This window comes from Lepidochelys kempii, chromosome 1 (genome assembly GCF_965140285.1).
Source record: "Lepidochelys kempii isolate rLepKem1 chromosome 1, rLepKem1.hap1, whole genome shotgun sequence".
NCBI classification, from domain to species: Eukaryota; Metazoa; Chordata; order Testudines; family Cheloniidae; genus Lepidochelys; species Lepidochelys kempii.
Genome location: NC_136380.1, coordinates 312,148,340 through 312,166,491, shown reverse-complemented (window position 1 = coordinate 312,166,491; position 18,152 = coordinate 312,148,340). Strand labels below are relative to the sequence as shown.

General features: G+C 44.1%; 1 protein-coding gene across 3 annotated transcripts in view; it reads left to right on the top strand.

The window, feature by feature from the left end:
- POT1 (protection of telomeres 1) overlaps positions 1-18,152 on the top strand; it is a 149,009-nt gene that overhangs the window by 32,806 nt on the left and 98,051 nt on the right. For all 3 annotated transcript variants that reach the window (XM_073328243.2, XM_073328242.2, XM_073328241.2), the window contains exon 5: positions 15,213-15,323. In XM_073328243.2, the coding sequence (XP_073184344.1) occupies positions 15,213-15,323 (111 nt within the window). The remainder of the gene's footprint in view (positions 1-15,212; positions 15,324-18,152) is intronic.

The following is an 18,152-nucleotide window of genomic DNA, read 5'->3' as shown; positions in this document are numbered from 1 at the left end:
AGAATGCGTGGAGGTAGACAACGGCAGAGTCCAGGAAAGCGAGGACAGATGGAGCAACAGGAGAGGTGGCGGGATCAAGAGGAAAGGTGGCGGCAGCATGATGAAAGGAGGCGGGATGCAATGCTTACGCTACCGGAGAATCAAACTGATATGCTCCGGCGTATGGTTGAGGTGCAGGAAAGGCACAGACCGCCACTGCAACCCCTGTGTGACCAACTGCCCTCCTCCCCAAGTTCCGTAGACTCCTCACCCAGACACCCAAGAACACTCCTGACTACTGTTCAGGGTGCCTATGTATGGCTTCATGAGCCATGGCATTAAGGGGTAGGCTGGGTCCCCAAGGATAACTATAGACATTTCAACATCTCCAACAGTTACTTTCCAGACCAGAAAATAAGTCCCTTGCTGTAGCTGTTCATACCAACCACAGTTCCTGAAGATGCGAGCATCCTGTACCTTTCCCAGCCATCCCACTTTGATGTTGGTGAAACGTCCCTTGTGATCCTATAGTGCTTGCAACACCATTGAAAAGTACCCCTTTCGGTTTATGTACTGGTTGCCTTGGTGATCCAGTCCCAAGATAGGCATATGGGTTCCGTCTAAGGCCCCACCACAGTTAGGGAATCCCATTGCAGCAAAGCCATCCACTATGACCTGCACATTTCCCAGGGTCACTACCCTTGATAGCAGCAGCTCAGTGATTGTGTTGGCTTCGTGGATCACAGCAGCCCCCGCAGTAGATTTGCCCAATCACTCCAAATTGATTCCTGATTGACCGGTAGCTGTCTGGCGTTGCAAGCTTCCAGAGGACTATCGCCACTTGCTTGTGAACCGTGAGGGCTGCTCTCATCTTGGTATTCTTGCGCTTCAGGGCAGGGGAAAGCAAGTCACAAAGTTCCATGAAAGTGCCCTTTAGCATGCGAAAGTTTTGCAGCCACTGGGAATCATCCCAGACCTGCAACACTGTGTGGTCCCACCAGTCTGTCCTTGTTTCCTGGGCCCAGAATCTGCATTCCATGGCATGAGCCTGCCTCATTGCCACCAGCATGGCCAAAGTGCCGGGGCCTGTGCTTTGAGAGAAGTCTGTGTCCATGTCCTCATCGCTCTCTCCACTGCGCTGCCATCGCCTCCTCACCTGCTTTTGCAGGTTCTGGTTCTGCATATACTGCAAGATGATGTGCGTGGTGTTTACAATGCTCATAACCGCTTCAGTGATCTGAGCGGGCTCCATGCTTGCCGTGGTATGGCGTCTGCAGAAGAGCAAAGTTGCAGGGGAAGCAGTGGTTGGATGACCAGTTTTGCAGACCTACTGCACTGTCTGCTGCCAGGACACAACATCTGAGTGGACTGCACGCTTGCCGTGGTATGGCAAGACAGGAGCAGCCAAGCAGAGTGGCAGCAGAAGCAGCCCTGCGAGACTACCAGAAGGGCAGAGTGGCAGCGGAAGTAGTGGATGATGATGGTCATATAGAGGATCTGCGAGGTGGATTCATAGCATCAGGAGAGCAGAGTTGCAGCGGAAGTGGTGGATGATAATGGTTTGCAAACCTACTGCACCGTCTGCTGAAAGCAGTATGGCACCTGCACGGGAAAAAAGGTGCAAAACGATTGTCTGCCGTTGCTTTCACGGAGGGAGGGGCGGCTGATGACATGTACCCAAAAACACCCGCGACAATGTTTTTGCCCCATCAGGCATTGGGAGCTCAACCCAGAATTCCAGTGGGCGGCGGAGACTACAGGAACTGTGGGATAGCTACCCACAGTGCAACTCTCTGAAAGTCAACGCTAGCTTCAGTACTGTGGACGCACTCCGTCGACTTAATGCACTTAGTGGGGACACACACAATCGGCTGTATAAAATCGCTTTCTAAAAAAGCAACGTCTATAAATTCGACCTAATTTCATAGTGTAGACGTACCCTTACAGTTACAAACTCTGCACTTATAGGCATTCTTAAACCTGGCTTTCCTTTGGCAGCTTTAGCTAACACAAGGGAAGAAGTGGTGATAACAGATCATTCCCTTTTCACTGGCTCCCAACTATAGTGCTCTCCATGTCTGCCATAAGTTGGTGGCATTCATTAACCTTCCAGAAATGGTTAGGTATTTCTATTCTTTCTCTCTCTCCTTTCTAACTCGGGATGCATTTTCTATTTTCACTGTTTTAAAAATAGTCTGCTGAATCTAGTGATTTCTGTATACACAGTGTATTCATATGACCTGAAAATCCCACATGCTTGATGTAAAGAATTTGATTGTCCACCCAATTACGATAAAAGTAGTTTTTTAAAAGTCCTCTTATCTATAGGGCATTGTAAATCATCGCTGTGAAACTGATAGTTTCTATTTTCAAAACTAACGTTATATAGCAGTTCACATCTTTAAAACACTATACACACATTGCCTAACTCTTCATAACGCCTCCTTAAGTTGTGTACATATTAACCCCATTTTTCACATATAGAAACAGTCACATAGGCTGTAACTTCCCAAAGGTCCTACCGTAAATCAGTGGGAGAGCTGAGAAAAGATCTCTGCTTTCTATAACCTATATCAGCGGTTCTCAAACTTTAGAAACCTGAGGACCCCCATTTTGATTTCAAATTTTTTGCAGACCCCCAAAGTCCCTGCTCAGCCCTATGCCCCACCCCATCCCCCAACGCCTCACCCCACCTTTTCCTGTCCCCATTCCACCCCATCCCTCCTCTTTCTGCCCCCTCCCCTGATCGTGCCCCATTCCCACTCCTCTGCCTCCCTCCCAGCACCTCATGCATGCTACTGAACAGCTGTTCCCTGGTGGCATTGGGAGGAGGGGAAGGAGTTGATCAACGGAGCACCTGGAGTACCCTTGCGGACCCCAGTTTGAGAAATGCTGGCCTAAATCATGTTGTCTTTTATAATACAGTGCTGACAGATTTCTTTTTCTTCACTTAAATTGTGCATTACTGACAATGATTTAATGTTCACAGTAAAAATTCGATTTATTAATTGGTCACTGTGTGACTATTTGAACCTGTACAATGGTAAAATTTCTTTCCAGTGCAAGACAAGTCCAGTCAGCTATCCAGAACTCTAATCCTGAGTCAGCAACGAAGTTCCAGAATCACTTTTGTGCAGCCAGTAATCTGGTAAAATGCTGAAACAGGAATAATATATACAGGGGCATAGCTTTTTGGTTTAGGGTTGATTTCACTATTGGGGGAACAATGTAAACAGCATCAGCAGCAGTAAAAGCAATGATGCACAACATACAACACCTGGTATGGGCAAAACAGCTCAATTTAGCAATGCTTGTATATGTTAGGGTCTCTTTCAGTTGTTTTGTTTTAGTGTATACACACTGGGTAAGTGTAAGGCAACATTAATATATGTCATCAGTGTAGAGGCAGGGAATGCTACATTATCTAATCTTTTTGACCTATTTTAATTTATTTAGGTTTGAGTGGGTTTTACAGTTTGTGTGACTTATACAGTACCTTTAGGCAGCAAAACACATATTTTGTTTCCATTTATGATGCTATGTAAAACTCCCCATCCCCTGGAATTTTATTTAAGCTGTCTGTTCTCACCTATGTGTTCAGGGAAAAATTTTAGCAAATCCTTCAATGACCAAATATACCCCAAACATTTAAGCTTGCAGTCTTTTTTCTGCAGAAAACATTAAGATTTAGGATCTTAAATAATTTAGAATAGCATTGTGAGAGACTGCTGAATTAGCAAAAAGCATTCATAGTGCAGTATTTGGCTAAAAACGGTCAGCTTTAATCAGAAAGCTCTTTTATCTGTTGTAATCAAACAAACACATGAATAAAAGACATGCAGTAAAAGCTTATGGGAGTGCTGTTGATACAAGGTAAAATAGAAAGCAGAAGGCTGTTAATCTAACATGTTTATAGCCTGACAGGAGTCCATCAGTCTGAAGGTACTTGGCGGATATGGACCACACTGGAGGCAGCTCTGCTGAAAAGTGCTGGTGCCAAAACTGGCCTACTGTAAAGGAGCTTTAAACTGCCCTATGTTTGTTCAGCAAGATGTCTTGTTGCTTCTTTGAAGAGTGTCCCTGTGGGTGCTCCACTTTAGGTGTTTGTGCGCCTTTGCGCTTCTAGGCAGAGATTTGTAGTAGCAGTGCCCTGGTTGTCGGGCGCACGTGCGGCAGCCGTCTTGCGCTGCTCCGAGTGGCTACCCAGCGTGTGCAGCCATCCACCCTCCAGTTCCTTCTCTGTCACCGTTGGCTTTGGTCAGAACAGCAGCATCCTCAAAACCTTGCTATTCCTTTAGTTCAACCCTCATAGTTTTATCCTTCTTTATTCTTCCTCTATTGAAACCAAGCCAAAACCAAAACACAACAACAACAAAAACCTTAAAACAAGGGAGGGCAAACTACAGCCCGCAAGCCATTTTAAGCCAGCCCACAAGCCGCACCAGGTTGCTCAGCCCCGCTTCGGCACCAGGCCTGCTTTGGCTCCTACACGCTCCAATGGGAGCTGCAGGGGATGGGACAGTGTAGGAGCCAAAGCCATGTAGGAGCTGGAGAAGGGTCATGCCTCTGCTTCCGGAAGCATCTCCCCACTCCTGATCCCCCCCCATCCACTCTCCTAGCTACTCAGTCCCAGCCCAGAGCATCCGCTTGTACCCCAAACCTCTCATCCCAGCCCCACCCCAGAGCCCACACCCCCAGCCGGAATCTGCACCCCTTCCCGCACCCCTGCCCCAACCCTTATCCCCCTCCCACCCTCCGAACCCCTTAGTCCCAGCACAGAGCACCCTCCTACACCCCAAACTCCTCATCCTGAGCCCCACCCCAGAGCCCTTACCCCCTTCCACTCCCCAACCCTTTTTTGTGAGCATTCATGGCCCATCATACAATTTTGTGAGCATTCATGGCCTGTCATACGATTTCTATTCCCCGATGTTTGCCCACCCCTTCCCTAAAACCTTTTTCGTTTTTTCTCTCCCGAGGCGGCCATCCACCTCACAGCCCAGAGGCACTTGGAAGGGCCTATTCCCATTTCTTCTTTGTGAATAGCCTCTCTGACATGCTTGGTTCTCCAGGTTTTAAATGCTGTCTGACATGTAGACTGTCAATACCAGTCTCAGACAGTCACTCGCAGTGTGTCCGTTGTCTGGAAGAGACATACATTGCACAGAAGTGCCACCACTGCAAAAAGCTGACAGAGGGGACTAGAAAAGCTAGGGATCTCCAATTAAAACTTATAATGCTGGAGAAATCCCGTCGACCTGCTTCTGATCCTGAGCGCAGGAGCTCTCCGCACCAGCACTCACCCGTGGTGGCATCGGACATGGGATCCTCTTCAAAAACAGCTACAAAGGACCCAGTCCTGCAGAAAGCCACAAAAAAGCTGTCTCACTCCTCACCTCAGTGAGAATCGTCTCAGAAAAGGCAATCTCCGACTGCCAAATCTACCCCGGTACTGTCGGCACCCAAGGCCATGGACCAAAAGGCACCGGGACAGCTTGAGGAGCAAAAAAAAAACCCCCCATGGTCTAGCTCTAAGGACCCAGGAGCAGCTGGGGCATCCCTCCCCTGGCCTGGACCTAGCCCTGGCCCGGATCTGCTGGGGCTAGGGGAGGGACACCTATCCTGCAGCCCCAGCCTTGGAGCTTCTGGGGTGGTGAGAGGCCTCTCCCCTACAACCCAGGTGCTGCTACGCAGGGAGAGAGCTGGGGGGAGTCCTCTCTCCCCACCGTAGCCCCAGAGCACCCTCCTGCACCTCAAAGCCCATACCCCCAGCTGGAGCCCTCACACCCCTGCACCCCAACCCTCTGCCCCAGCCCTGAGCTCTGTCCCACACTCTGAACTCCTCAACCCCACCTCCACTGCATGAACCTCCTGTGGTCTTTACTGAGGGCAAGTCAACACTACTGCTTAAGTCAATCTAACTTATATCAACCAGGTGTGAAAAAGACCCTCCCCCTTGAGTGATGCAAGTTGCAGTGACCTTAGCAATGTCTATGCTGGTGCTATGTTGACGGGAAATGCTCTCCCACCGACAAGCTTTTGCTTCTCGCAGAGCTGGAGTAATTATGTTGACGGGAGATCGCTCTCCTATTAGCATAGAGCATCTTCACCAGCTGTAGAGCGATGTTGCGCTTCTAGTGTAGACCTGCCCTCAGTGTACACAGGTCTTCGCACACTCACTTGTTCACCTGCCACCTATCAAACCAATTTGGGAGCTACCCAGGAAATCAGGAAAGAGCCATTGCAGGTTTTGTGTCTGAGAGAAATGAATATTCTCAGATATAATCAGCATGTATATTCCAATATATTTTAACAAGTATTATGTGGGGGGGCAGGGGAAGCTAAAAGGAGAGTGATCTCTTTATTTCATTTTAGGACTCCTAAAGTTGTTCCAGCAAAAGAGGCAATCTGCACAGCACATGGTTGATAGCTAGTCTCTTTGAAAGGCTTAGAAAGTGTTATATACTAAGTGGGGTTTTTTGCGTCGGTTAAGGGATCTTTGCTATCCTAATACAGGTCTTTTGAAGTTTTTAAAATCCAGGTGAGATTTTTTTCCAAGACTTCTATTCTTTGACTGTTGTGCCAAAACAAGATGTAAAGGAAATGCTTCCAAACAGTAGCTTTCCCAAATACCTCATAGTATTTCAGCTACATATTATAGCTTCCAAGTTTTGCTCTGTACCATACATCAGGGGTTTTCAACATTTTTCTTTCTGAGCTCCCCCCTTCCCCCCAACTCCACGGTCCACCTGTGCCACAATAACTGGTTTTCTGTATATAAAAGCCAGAGCCAGCATTAGGGGATAGCAAGCAGGGCAAATGCCTGGGGACCCATGCTACAGGGGCCACCATGAAGCTACATTGTTTAGGCTTTGGCTTGAGCGCAAGTGGTGGGGCTTCAGCTTTCGACTCTGGTCCCCAGTGAGTCTAATGCTGGCCCTGATTGACGGCCCCTCAGAAAGCCCCAGACCACTGGTTGAGAACCACTGTCATATGTGTGACAGTCCATGCAAATTGTGTAATGAGGTAATTTGCATATTTGTGCATAATTTGCATGTAAACATGTCAGTGACAGATTCAAGGAGTTCAATTTATTTAGCTTGGCACACACAATGTAAAGGGGTGATTTGATCAGTATAAAACATACACTTTGGTTCAAACAGAAATTAATTTAGGGAAGTTCTCCGACCTGTGATATATGCTGGAGGTCAGGCAATCATAGTCACTTTCGAATCTATGAAATATAAGCTTATGGTTAGAGCCCTGCACAATATACAAAATTCATATCCACAGATATCCGTGGAGCTGCAGGGCTCTAGCAACAACAAGCAAGACCAGCAGAGCCATGGTAGTATTGTTTTTTCCATTTCTAATTACGTTGGTGGCATTTCAATAATATAGTATTGAGGGCCATGTAAATACCTAGATAGCTGAACCAAAAATCATATCCCAGACCATAGAATCATAAGACTGGAAGGGACCTCGAGGGGTCATCTAGGCCAGTCCCCTGCACTCATGACAGGACTAAATATTACCTAGACCATCCCTAACAGGTGTTTGTCTAACCTGCTCTTAAAAATCTCCAATGATGAAGATTCCTCTACCTCCCTAGGCAGTTTATTCTAGTGCTTAACCACCCTGACAGGAAGTTTTTCTTAATGTCCAGCCTAAACCTCCCTTGCTGCAATTTAATCCCATTACGTCTTGTCCTTTCCACAGAGGTTAAGAAAAACAGTTTTTCTCCCTCCTCCGTGTAACAGCCTTTTGTGTACTTGAAAACTGTTTTGTCCCCTCAGTCTTCTCTTTTCCAGACTAAATAAACCCATTTTTTTCACTCTTCCCTCATAGGTCATGTTTTCTAGGCCTTGAATCATTTTTGTTGCTCTTCTCTGGACTTTCTCCAGTTTCTCCACATCTTTCCTGACTGGTGGTGCCCAGAACACGATACTCCAGTTGAGACCTAATCAGCGTGGAGTAGAGCGAAAGAAATACTTCCGTGTCTTGCTTACAACACTCCCGCTAATGCATCTCACAATGATATTTGCTTTTTTTGCAACAGTGTTACACTGTTGACTCTCATTTAGCTTTTGGTCCACTACAACCCCCAGATTCCTTTCCTCAGCACTCCTTCCTAGGCAGTTATTTCCCATTTTGCATATGTGCAATGGATTGTTCCTTCCTAAGTGGAGTACTTTGCATTTGTCCTTATTGAATTTCATCCCATTTACTTCAGACCATTTCTCCAGTTTGTCCAGACCATTTTGAATTATAATCCTATCCTCCAAAGCACTTGTAACCCCTCCCAGCTTCGTATCGTCAGCAAACGTTATAAGTGCACTCTCTATGTCATTATCTAAATCATTGATGAAGACATTAAACAGAACTGATCTCTGCAGGACCCCACTCATTATGCCCTTCCAGCATGACTATGAACCACAGATAACTACTCTCTGGGAACTATTTTCCAACCAGTTATGCATCCAACTTATAGTAGCTCCATCTAGGTTGCATTTCCCTAGTTTGTTTATGAGAAGGCCATGTGAGACAGTATCAGAAGCTTTACTAAAGTGAAGATATACCATATCTACTGCTCCCCCTACATCCACAAGTCTTATTACCCTGTCAAAGAAAACTATCAGGTTGGTTTGACACAATTTGTTCTTGACAAATCCATGCTGACAGTTATTTGTCACCTTATTATCTTCTAGATGTTTGCAAATTTATTGCTTAATTATTTGCTCCATTATCTTTCTGGGTACAAAAGTTAAGCTGACTGGTCTGTAATTCCCCGGGTTGTCTTTATTTGCCTTTATTTATAGATTGACACTATATTTGCCCTTTTTCCAGTTTTCTGGAATCTCCCATCTTCCATGACTTTTCAAAGATAATCACTAATGGCTCAGATATCTCCTCAGTCAGCTCCTTGAGTATTCTAGGATGCGTTTCATCACACCCTGGTAACTTGAAGACATCTAATTTGTCTAAGTAATTTTTAACTTGTTCTTTCCCTATTTTAGCCTCTGATCCGATCTCATTTTCACTGGCATTCACTGTTAAACGTCCACTCACCACCAACCTTCTTGGTGAAAACTGAAACAAAGAAGTCATTAAGCACCTTTGCCATTTCCACATTTTCTGTTATTGTTTCCATCCCCGCCCCCCCCCCCCCCATTGAGTAACGGGCCTACCCTGTCCTTTATCTTCCTCTTGCTTCTAATGTATTTGTAGAATGTTTTCTTGTTATCCTTTGTCTCCAGCTAGTTTGATCTCGTTTTGTGCCTTGGCTAATTTTGTCCCTACATGCTTGTGTTATTTTGTTTATATTCATCCTTTGTAATTTAACCTAGTTTCCACTTTTTTTAGGACTCATTTTTTTATTTTTGGATCATTGAAGATCTCCTGGTTAAGCCAAGGTGGTCTCTTGCCATAATTCCTATCTTTCCTACGCAGTGGGATAGTTTGCTCTTGTACCCTTAATAATGTCTCCTTTGAAAAACTGCCAATTGTCTTCAATTGTTTTTCTCCTTAGACTTGCTTCCCATGGGATCTTACCTACCAGCTCCCTGAGTTTGCTAAAGTCTGCCTTCTTGAAATCCATTATCTTTATTTTGCTGTCCTCCCTCCTACCATTCCTTAGAATCATGAACTCTACCGTTTCATGATCACTTTCACCCAAGCTGCCTTCCACTTTCAAATTCTCAACCAGTTCCTCCCTATTTGTCAAAATCAAATCTAGAACAGTCTCTCCCCTAGTAGCGTTCTCCACCTTCTGAAATAAAATTGTCCCCAGTACATTCCAATAACTGGATAATCTGTGCACTGCTGTGTTATTTTCCCAACAGATGTCTGAGTAGTTGAAGTCCCCCATCACCACCAAGTCCTGTGCTTTGGATAATTTTGTTAGTTTAAAAAAGTTCACCTCTTTTTCCTGGTTAGGTGGTGTGTAGTTAGACCCCCTACCATGACATCACCCTTGTTTTTTTACCCCTTTTATCGTTACCCAGAGACTTTCAACAAGTCTGTCTCCTATTTCCATATCAATCTTAGTCCAAGTGTATACATATAGAAGACTAGGTAAGGAACTGCAGCGGCGAAAGCAGCAGCATGTTGGGCCACTGCTCGTAGGAGCCAGTGCCCAGGCCAGGCAGCTCCACTGGCATGGCTGTACCACCCTCAGCCCTGCCCAGTGGGGCAAACACCAGGGGTCACTGGCAGCTGTCCCTGGTCACACTAGTGTGGGCAAGTGGCTCATATGCTCCTGGACAGGAGTTGCACACCCATCAGTGTGCTTCTCCTGTATATTAACATGTAGAAGAAAAAGAGAAACCTTATTAGGACTTGACGCTTTTAGATTCAAATTTAATGTACAAAACTTGGAAAGCTATTGACCTGCATTTACTTTTACAGAAAATTCTTGAAAATGTCTCTTTTCTTGAAGAAATCAGCCAGCCTCTGGAGCATTATTGCCATTTGCCCCTTTTGTGCTTTAGGAGTGAGCAGGCCTGGGTGAATCAAGCTGGGCAGTGGAGGAAGGACTCCTACAGGAGGACCCATCTTTTTGTGTGGAGCCCTCTGCGTATAAACCACCCACCCTGTAATGAGAGATCCTGGGGCCATTGATGTCTGAAGGAAGCACATATATCTGGCAGCATTTATTTTATATTGTTACCTTTTAAAAAATTGAAAATAAGTTTTAGCTGAATGATCCTTGTAAGATTCACCAGAGAAATGCAGATCACTTCATATTTTCAGTTCAGAGGCAGGATTTTCTTTCTGTAATAGTCTGAAAAGCCCAGAGGAAAATCAGTGGTATATTAACTGTACCTCTGAGATCATTACTGATCCTCCATTCATTAATCAAGATCAAAGTTTTACAGTACAATAGGAAAAATAATTACAGGCATAAGATATGGAAAAGTACAAGATGTACTTTTATTCTCCATCTGTTTAATTAATCTGCACCTTTATATAGTTGACTTTCCAATATTGGGAGTTTGATCTTAATTTACTGGACCATATTTTCAGCTACCTCTTTTTTTTTTTTTTAAAGCTCTCAGAATGCCACCGCCTCATTGAAGAAATCATTGCATTTTAAATGCTGAGGAAATTTTTTAGACTAATTAAACACTGTCTTAAGCTTTCTGCTTACAACAAATGTTTTATTATTTTACAAGTTTAATGCAGTTCATTTCACATACCACAAGGATAATATAGTTGTGACCTCTTTAGGTAATTTCTTTTGTGGCTCCTCTTAATGTTAATGTCCACATGGAAATGACAAACTAAGGCTATGTCTACACTACGGCAGTAAGTCTACCCACGCTATGCAACTCCAGATAGGTGAATAACGTAGCTGGAGTCGATGTATCTTAGGTTGAGTTACCACGGGGTCTATACCGTGGGGGGTCGACGGGAGAAACTCTCACATCGACTTACCTTACTCTTCTCGTTGGGGGTAGAGGGGTCGACTGGAGAACGATCTGCTGTCGATTTGGCAGATTTTCACTAGACCGCTAGATTGACTGCCGGTGAATCGATCTCACAGCATCGATCCCGGCTGTAATGTAGACATAGCCTAATAGTGCTACAAGCCATGATTCGTTTGTTTCTTTTAAGAACAAAACGTGAGTGGGAGGGTTTTTCCCCATGAGAAAAAATGAACATTTAAAGACTAGATTCTTCTGTGTGTGTGTTCTTCAGTCTAGATTCATCTTCCAAAAGTGCTTTGTGTTTACCTTGTATATATACTTGGGCACATTTTAAACACAGCTTTGCATTAGTGTTCCATCCATGTACATTGGTCAAACTGGACAGTCTCTACGTAAAAGAATAAATGGACACAAATCAGATGTCAAGAATTATAACATTCATAAACCAGTCGGAGAACACTTCAATCTCTCTGGTCACGCAATCACAGACATGAAGGTCGCTATCTTAAAACAAAAAAACTTCAAATCCAGACTCCAGCGAGAAACTGCTGAATTGGAATTCATTTGCAAATTGGATACTATTAATTTAGGCTTAAATAGAGACTGGGAGTGGCTAAGTCATTATGCAAGGTAGCCTATTTCCTCTTGTTTTTTCCTACCCCCCCCCCCCCCCAGATGTTCTGGTTTAACTTGGATTTAAACTTGGAGAGTGGTCAGTTTGGATGAGCTATTACCAGCAGGAGAGTGAGTTTGTGTGTGTATGGGGGTGGGGGGGATGTGAGAAAACCTGGATTTGTGCTGGAAATGGCCCACCTTGATTATCATGCACTTTGTAGGGAGAATGGTCACTTTGGATGAGCTATTACCAGCAGGATAGTGAGTTTGTGTGTGTGGTTTTTGGGAGGGGGGTGAGGGGGTGAGAGAACCTGGATTTGTGCAGGAAATGGCCCAACTTGATTATCATGCACATTGTGTAAAGAGTTGTCACTTTGGATGGGCTATCACCAGCAGGAGAGTGAATATGTGTGGGGGGGTGGAGGGTGAGAAAACCTGGATTTGTGCTGGAAATGGCCCAACCTGATGATCACTTTAGATAAGCTATTACCAGCAGGACAGTGGGGTGGGAGGAGGTATTGTTTCATATTCTCTGTGTATATATAAAGTCTGCTGCAGTTTCCACGGTATGCATCCGATGAAGTGAGCTGTAGCTCACGAAAGCTCATGCTCAAATAAATTGTTTAGTCTCTAAGGTGCCACAAGTACTCCTTTTCTTTTTGTTCCATCAGTGTATCAGACTTCCTTAAAGTTGTGGCTATATATAAGAGGGGAAGAGGGATACTAAATTGGCCAGCCTAACTTTACATATCTACATGCATAATTTAAATAATTTAAAAAGAAATTGTGCTACTTACTAATTTTAGGGATTGGAACAGGTGAAGGAGAGGCCCTACATTTTTTATATTTTGAAGTAAAATGAATAAAAATTCCTAGCACGTAAAGCAAGAGACTGAGCATCTATTTGTGCAACTCTGTCATTGATTTGCTGTGACCGAGAGGAAGTCTCAACTTCTCTCTGCATTAGTTTGCCTATTTGTAAAATTTACCCACCTTTGAGATCTGTAGCAGTATCACAACAGGGGAAACATGCCCAGTTTTTCCCTTGTTTCGTTCTTGCCCTCATTTTCTGCCTTGTCTAAAATATAGATTTACAGCTCTTTATGGCATGAACCATATCTATCTATATGTTCTGCAAAGTACTTACTTTCCTCTGAGGACGGTACATTGAGACATTGCTTGTCCTGATTCTGCTGAAATGAGTAGATGTTCCAATAATGCTTCTGAAACATATTGGTGAGTTTGGAGTCTTTCCATTGAGAGGAAAGTATTTTAAGATACTGCATTGGGAATGAGGAGATCTAGGGTCAATTTCCATTTTCCCACCACAGATTCCCTGAGTGACCTTGGTTAAATCATTTAGGCCCGGATTTTTAAAGGTATTTTAGGCATTGCTGTGCTCAGCATTGCAGCACCTAAGTTTAATTTTCAAAAGTGACTTAGGAACTTAGACTACGTACCATTGACTTTCAATGAGGCTTAGGCTCCTAAGTCACTTAGTGTTGAAACTAAAGTGGTACCTAAATCTGGAGGTACCTAAATCTGGGCCTTAGTCTCTCTGTGACTCAGTTCCCCTCTGTAAAATGGAGTTGATAATATTTCCCTTTCGCTGTCTGCCTTGTTAATTTAGACTGTATGTTCTTTGTCACAGGGAGTTTCTCTCACTGTGATTGTACAGTGCCTATCACAAAGAGGCCCCATTCTTGGTTAGGGTCTCTAGACACTACTATGCAGATGCTAATATATTACAGTGAGCGGACACCTAGAATCATAGGGTTAGAAGGGACTTCAAGGGTCATCTAGTCAACCCCCCTGCCAAGATGGAGGATGGGTCTAAACCATCCATCATAATCATTATGTAGTAAACATTCTGTGACACCTTTGTTCTCTACATCATGATGTTGTAGTTAATTTCCAATTGTATGATCTCACATTTGGCTAAACTCCACTATTGCATACTCTGCCATTGGTGAATGAGTAAACCAGTTGAAACTATTCAGTTTTGGTTTTGATGCTAAATGTCCTTCCCAACTGAGGTCCTGACTAAAGTGTGTGTGTGTGTCACATACATTTTTGATGTGCCACTTCTGTTGGATGCATCACTGTGTAAATAGTTACCTCATAGGTGTAAAATAGCTGAAGTGTGCAGATGATGGAAACTTCTTACTCATTTTCATTCTCAACCCAGGAAGTATATAAATCTTTTTTCTTCTCCTTTCCCCCTGTGACTAATAACTTTCTTTATTCCTTTTTTGACAGGCCAATGGTACAACATTCTTCCTCAAATAGACTCATTTCATGCAAGCATATTCCATTATGGGTTTAGTATAGTTTTGAAATCATTGACATTTAAAAGCTATTTTAAAAAAAACCCATAACAGAGTGTCTGTACAAAAGGCAGTCTCCATAAAATAACTTCCCTTTGGCTATATTCCAGATTGACTGTTGGGCAAACAGTTTTGTTTGAAAAAGAACAGGGAGAGAGATTGAGGGGCATATGTGTGTGTGTTTCTGATTTAAACATTTACATTGAAGAAGAATCTTTTAAAAACGTTCATACATATATATTATTCAGCTTGGAATTTTGTGTATAAATTATACCACTTGCAAATTACCTATATTGTTAAAGGACCCATGAATGTGTGATTTGCACATTTCAAGGACATGGAATATTTGTATCTTGTTAGTGCCATTCTCTAGGTTAGTCCCTAGAACACTTGATACTTTTATTTTTGATAGTCCAGTAGTTAGAAATTCTTTTTCGAAAGATGTGCTGCTTGCATATTCCTGCATTTTGAACTTTGAATTATATTTCAACAAAAAATATTCTCCTCCTTTCCTTCAGGTGGCATTTCTGATTTTGCTACTGGTGGTGGACATATTTTCCTTTCAAATAAGGAGAAGTAGTAAAAGTGGTGGGGGTAGGGGACCATGGCTATGCTTTATATTATGAACTACTTTCATTGTACAAACAAAAGGTATGAGACTTGGGGTTCCAAACAATGTCTGAAATAAAGAAAGGACACATTTTTCAAGGGACTTCGTAGACTTCTAAGCAGAGGTGAAAGTAAAGCCAAAGACGGTTGGTAGCGGGGGGGGGGGGGGGGCAAAAGGGGCAACGACATTAAAGTGCTGCATATCGAATAAAGAACAATGTCAGTTATTGGTTTAATTTTGTCTTTTCAATAGGACACCATGGTTGTAGCTGGATTTAACTTGGCTAAGTCCCCTTCTGCAAATGAAGATGACCGACACTGCTGTCATCTGGAAGTATCTGAAGATGCAGGATCAACCATTTACGTACGTGGGTACCCAGGGTTCAATTTTCCACTTTAGATGTCCAAGTTGTCATTAATTTGTTGTTTAACAGAAGAGAAAAAGTACTGATAGAAAAAGCACATTACTGTAAGTACCATAGGCTATGTCTACATTGTGCAAGTGCTGACTACGCCGGTGTGAATTGTGGTGTGCACCAAAGTGCTGTGCTATAACTATCCTATGTGGACACTGCTGGCGTGAACTGACAGGTACCTAGTTTGCGTTTCCTTAGTACTATTTGAAGAGGACTATGTTAACACTAACCAGATACTTTTTAGTTCACGTTAGCAGTTGGGCAATTACAGAAAAGCACTTTGAGTGCTGCAGTTCACTCCCCAGTAGTCCGAATTGTTCGGCCATGTAGACAAGCTCATAGATTGTTTGCTTACTAAGAAATAGCCAGTTATGGTGCAAAACCTTGGAAGTTTTTAGGTTTGAGAGGCACTTCATGGTATGTCACTTTATATCAAAAATTAAATGTAAAAACATACTGTAATGCAAAATTAAGGTTGTACAGATAACATAGTTAATACTGGCTTTGACTTTTTAAAGTTCATACAGCAATGTTCATTTGGACATATGGCAGACACGTTTCCTAGCCCATTTTTTCAAAGTGGTGTAGCTTGTCAAGAAAATTTATACTATAAAATATACAGGATGTGCAATGGGTCCTGGTTTTTCCTTGCTGTAGGAACCTGAGAATTGGCAGGGGGTGGAGATGGGAGTCCTATCTGCTACAGCCCTTTTATAAAGCTGTGGAAGAGTAATGGGTATCTTAATGTGCTGGATCCGGCCATGGGAGAATTTCCCCTGATGCACACTTTATGCAAGGCAGTTTATACTGCCCAGTGAGGCCCCAGATATAGATGACATGTTGAGGGAAGGGCTGACATGGCAGGGATGTATCAGGAGCTGTGGTTGGGGTCAGAGAGTGTAGTGCTTTGGCGATTCTGCCCATAGGCAGCCAGCAATGGGCTGTTGCAATTTACACAGCCCTCCAGAGCTGTCTGAGTTACTCTGTGGTCTGCACTGGTCCTGCAGCAGCCAAGAATTGAGAGGGTGGGAAGGTGGTTTAAATCATCATAAATTCCCCTGTACCTTGGCTATTTTAGCACGATGTTTCTTAGCCCTGGTCTACACTACGAGTTTAGGTCGAATTTAGCAGCGTTAGATCGATTTAACCCTGCACCCGTCCACACGAATGAAGCCATTTTTGTTAACTTAAATTTTAAAATCGATTTCTGTACTCCTCCCCAATGAGGGGATTAGCGCTAAAATCCACACCGCCGAGTTGAATTTGGGGTAGTGTGGACGCAATTCAACGGTATTGGCTTCCAGGCGCTATCCCAGAGTGCTCCATTGTGACCACTCTGGACAGCACTTTGAACTCCGATGCACTAGCCAGGTACACAGGAAAAGCCCCGGTAACTTTAGAATTTCATTTCCTGTTTGGTCAGCATGACGAACTCAGCAGCACAGGTGACCATGCAGTCCCCCCCAGAATCGTAGAGTGTAGAATGTTTCTATGCTCTCCCTATCATCTCTGTCCGTGAGGTTATCGTAGGTTAGAAGGCAAAAAAACTGCACTCGCAATGACATGTTTTCCGAGCTCATGCAGTCCTCCCGCACTGATAGGGCACAGCTTAATACGTGGAGGCATTCAGCGGCAGAGGCCAGGAAAGAATTGCTGTGTTTGCTTAACAGCAAAAGTATCATGCCTCGCTAGTGATCCTACCCAAGCCAGGTCGCTGTGTCACATGCAGTCCGCGCTGTGTCAGCCTTGGGTGGGGGCATGACCACTTTGTGAGCAGGAAGGCCATAGATATAGACATTGCATTAGGTAGCTTCTGTAGCTAGAGAAAATATTCCTGTGCATTCGGCAAAGTCTGTGGCAAAAAAAGAGAAGCCCCATTCAAGTTGGGTTTCCGTAGTATAGTGGTTATCACCCAACATGCGAAAGGTCATCAGTTCAAAAACGGGCGGAAGCCGGTCACTGTTTCTTTCTCTGACTCCCCTCCTGCATTTTTAGTCTTAGAACAGACAGCGCTGTGAAATTTTACTTTGAATTATATCAATTATGAATTAGATAATATGGAAGCTCTCTCAAAGTTGTAGTCCTGGGTTCCTTACGCTTTCAACTGCTCTGATAAATTAACATTTTTGTTAGGGGCAGGGGAAAATTTTCATGAAGCCTTTTATAGAGATCAATGCTATCTAGGACTCTGAAATAATCTTAATGTGGCCCATAGAATGCAATCCTTTGTTCTGGATTTGTCATTCCACAAGTTGAACTGCTCCTTACTACTGTCCAGGCTTCATGAGTCATGGGAGCAAGGGGCAGGCTGGGATAGGTGTGACTGCATGGTGCTGCCGCCTGGGAGAGCAGCCTGAGGCAGAAGCCTCCAGCTCGCATGATATTCCAGGCAGGACTGAATCTCCATGAGACAAAGCTTAAAGAGGAGAATGACCTGGAGTCACTCCCATTTGGTGCTCTAAGAGAACGATAGCCATGTCTGTCCAGGGGCCCTGATTGACCTCACCGAGGTTTGCCAGGAACACCCAGGAGATGTACGATGGCTATAAGTCCTACTGCACCGTCTGCCACGAAGACAAGGAGCTGCTGCTGTGTAGCAATGCGGTACCGCATCTGCCAGCAGCACCCAGGAGACATATGTTGACAGTGAGCTGAGCGGGCTCCATGCTTGCCGTGGTTGTGACTCTCTGGTTACCTTTCCTAGTTCAGAAGTGTTCTGATAGGGATAGTGCACCGCTCTGTAAGTCGATGCTAGCCGCGATAGTGAGGATGCACTC